Below are 3,791 nucleotides of genomic sequence, written 5' to 3' on the forward strand. Positions count from 1 at the left end.
GGGGACGACAGAGGATGAGATGGTTGACAGGCATCACCGACTCAGTGGACATGAGTTTGAGCAAGCTCCAGGAAATGGTGATGGACAAGGAAGCCTGGCATGCTTCAGTTCATGGGGTCACAAAGAGTTGGACACAACTGAGCAACTGAACTCAACTGAACTGATTCTCAAACAGAATCATAGAAAACACAATTGCCGTGAGCTCTGGCTGCACTTGACTGCTCAGAGCCTAAGGCCATGAAGATGCCAATAAAGGCTGGAGCTCAAGAATATGAACCCAGATCCAAGGCTTCTTCTCTGACACCCAGCCATGAAGCTCCTTTTCCCTATCTTTGCCAGCCTTATGCTACAGTGGCAGGTGAACACAGGTAATGTGAAATCCTGGGTCTAAGAGGGAGTGGTTGGAGGAAGCAGAGCTTTGGCAGTCCTTGATAACAGAAACCCAAAGAGACACTGAAAATGAGATGCCCAAAGATACAGCTGAAAAGTTTATATTGCATCAGTCATTCACCATCCGTCACGTAGTCCCACAGGCTCCAAACCCAGACTGTGTCTGATGGGGATACACATGGAGCTACAAAGGAAGTAGGGTATTGTTTGTGAACTCAGAAATTATTCAGTATGTAAAACTGCATCCTTGCCCCCTACATAGCTATCACCTGGGATTCCGGCCAAGTCTACCCCATTTTTGCTCTATTTCTAATTTAAACTATCTCTAAGTAAAAGGTTCGATAAGTTTATATTTCAGTGTAATAAGAAGGAAGACCTCAAAATTACGCTCAAGAAAAAAAATCTACTCTCAGGATTTAGTGAACAGGTCTATGTTCTCCATCTCAACTTTTTCAGACTTCTACAGAGTTTCATTCCTTTTCTCAGCCTTTGTTTTACTGGAAACCCCCAAATTACCCACAAGAGCCTCTAGGAACACATCAGGGCAAATGGCTAAGTCAGAAGATTAGCCATTGTTTTCTGCAATGGAGACAGAAGCATTGAGACTTGTTTCAGAATACAAGAATCTTCCAGATTTTAAATGGGCAATGGGTCAAGGAAGGGAAAGTAAAAGAGTAGTCAAAGATGTGTCTAATTTTTTTATCTTGGGACCCTAAGAAAAGGGTTATAATATAAGTAAGTATGGTTGTGTCATCTCCGGTAAAGTCAAATTTGAGTCTCAAATCCCACATAAGATAAGGTTAATCAGTGTAGCTGCTTAAAATACAATATTTTACTGTGTTTTCTCTGGTGAGAAACAATATTGAAATGCCTGTGAACAGTAGGTGCTACATAAATCTCTTGTATTTTATGGAAAATCTGTTGAATTGTTGAGTAAAGGAGAAGCTTCTGGATTTGGAAAAAAAAAAATAGATGAACCATTAGGATGGAAAAACATCCAATAGATGAAGTTGAGATACTACACTAAGCAGGGGATTTAGAGATAGAGATAACAATGCAGGAATTATCTTCATAGAGATGAGGTTAAGGCTATGATAATAAATAAGATCTCTGAGAGACATAGTGTCCAGAGAGGACGAAAATGATAGAACACCATGCTGCAAGAACCACAGGTCAAGTGATTGTTGAGGAGGGTAAGGTCATAGACCACTGAGTTTGGCAAGAAGCCAGAACTTCTGAACAGTCTAGTTGATTCTCTTTTGAAACTCTTTCTTGGGTTACTTTTATGAGAGATTTTACTCTTCTCTGTATTTCCTAGGATCCTGGGAAGAGATAATAACACTCAACAAGTGTCTAAGATGTTATATATTGGAGATCTAAAATCTTAACCCTGAAGCAAATGAGTTTCCTTTTCTTCTTAAGGTTTTAATTATTCAATGAGAAGAGACTAGAGATTTATTTTGGATTTCAGAGATGTACAAAGACTCTCTTAGCCTGCCTGTTGCTTCCCTCAACGTCCCTAACCACTGTACTTTAAATTTAGCATTAACAAATCCACTCTGACTCTATTCCTCTCGCTCTATCAATTTTAATATCACATCTAGTTATTAACCTTAGCACATTGTTTTCTGTTTTATTTGTGCAGAATACTTTGGCTTGAGAAGATGCGTAATGGGTTTGGGGAGATGCAAAGAGTACTGCAACATGGATGAAAAAGAGTTAGATAAATGCAAAAAGAAAAAATGTTGTATTAGATCAAAAGTGGTTCAACTGATAAAAAACTACATACAAAATGAAATGCTCCATATGCTTAAAGAGGACTCTCAGGAAGTGCTAAAAATTACCAAGAATTTTAGTTTCATGATGCAGACCGAACATCATAATTTATCTGTTCTGCCCAAAATCAAAAGTGCCAGTGCTTTTGCCAACATCAACACCATCATCATCCCAAATGCCACCATTGTGAACTCTGCCACCACCAACCCCGTGAACTCAGGGAAGATAATACACACTGCTACTTCTACCAAAAAAAGAAGAGATTCAGGCACTGACTCCCCACCACCAGCACCACCTCCATCGTATACACCTCCGACAGCATGACTGGAGCTGGAGAAGCAGATGAGCAGGGATTTGGGTCTCTCTCTTAAAACACCAAGTTCCTCTTTATCTATTCTATCTATAAACTGAGACATAGAACTGTTTCCTCTGTTATCAGTCATTCAATAAATACTGTTTAAGCACCCACAGTTTATATAGTTTTATCTTTCTCACAGGAGCCTCACAGAGGAGACAGAGCTAGAAAGTAATAGAATTTTAGTTTACATGCTCAGGAGAAAGTGAGCAACAGAAATGCTGACTGTGTTGAATTTAACGCATTGATGAGCCAAAGTAAGCCTCTGTAACAAAAATTTATGGTTCTCATATTATGTACTTTTCTTGGGGTGATAGGAATGAAAACAGCAGACATATTTTCTTTTTCCATAGATTTTTTTTCCCATAGAAAGGCCCATATAAGGTGAGGAGGCCAAGTTTACCTTCTCCACAGAAGAAATTCATGAGGCCGCTTAAGATAAAAATATGGGCGGGCAGAGGGGGAAGATATGACTTCTGTCTCTGATCCAAGGCATTTTCAACCAGATTCCCGAAGGGACAACAGGTAAAGTGGTGCTTCCAGTGGATACAGGCTACAAACCACAAATGCAAACCATGGAGGTAATTTTTAATTTTCAAGTAGCCGCATTAAAAAGGTAAAAATAAATAGGTGAATTGAATGTTAATAATACATTTTGTTTAATGCAGTAAGTTCAAAGCCTTGACATTTCAATATGCAATTAATGTAAAAATTATTTGAAATATTTTGCCTCTTTTGGTACTATGTCTTTGAGATTTCTTTTGTATATTACTGTTACAGCATATTTCATCATACTAGTCTTATTTCAAGTGCTCGATAGTCCCATGTGGCTTAAATTTCCAGCCTCTAGAACTATGAGAAAATCCATCTCTGTTGTTAAAGCCACCCAACCTATGGTATGTTGTTGTAGCAGCTCAAGCAGACCAGTGAGTCATAAAGAGATGGTATTGGGACTTCCTTAATGGCCCAGTGACTAAGATTCTGCACTCCCAAAGCAGGCAGCCCTGGTTCAGTCTCTGATTAGAGAACTAGATTCCACATGCTACAACTGAGTGTTCACAGGCCACAGCTAAATGTCCCACATGCTGCAGCCAAGATCAAAGATCCCAAATGCTGTAACTGAGACCCAGCACAGCCAAATAAATAAATAAAAATAAATATTGAAAAGAGTAAGAGAGAAATAATGTCCTTTTCCTCCTTCTTGCTGAGCTCTGGGTAAAAATTAAAGGTAGGAACAACAGATGCCTCTTAAAAGACTCCAAGCCTCTCT

General features: G+C 39.1%; 1 protein-coding gene across 1 annotated transcript; it reads left to right on the top strand.

Annotated features, from left to right (window-relative positions):
• Positions 1–310: 310 nt before the first annotated feature.
• DEFB129 (defensin beta 129) lies at positions 311–2,526 on the top strand. The gene is made up of 2 exons (XM_006049580.3): positions 311–368; positions 2,036–2,526. The coding sequence occupies exons 1-2, from the start codon at positions 311–313 to the stop codon at positions 2,488–2,490; spliced, it is 513 nt and encodes a 170-aa protein (XP_006049642.2). The 3' UTR covers positions 2,491–2,526.
• The last annotated feature ends 1,265 nt before the right edge of the window (positions 2,527–3,791 follow it).

This window comes from Bubalus bubalis, chromosome 14 (genome assembly GCF_019923935.1).
Source record: "Bubalus bubalis isolate 160015118507 breed Murrah chromosome 14, NDDB_SH_1, whole genome shotgun sequence".
NCBI lineage: Eukaryota > Metazoa > Chordata > Mammalia > Artiodactyla > Bovidae > Bubalus > Bubalus bubalis.

Excerpts from the sequence above, each read along its gene's own strand:
- DEFB129 (XM_006049580.3), top strand. The coding sequence starts at position 311 with ATGAAGCTCCTTTTCCCTATCTTTGCCAGCCTTATGCTACAGTGGCAG. Across the intron at positions 369-2,035 it reads ACAGTGGCAGGTGAACACAG|AATACTTTGGCTTGAGAAGA; the intron begins GTAATGTGAAAT and ends TTATTTGTGCAG.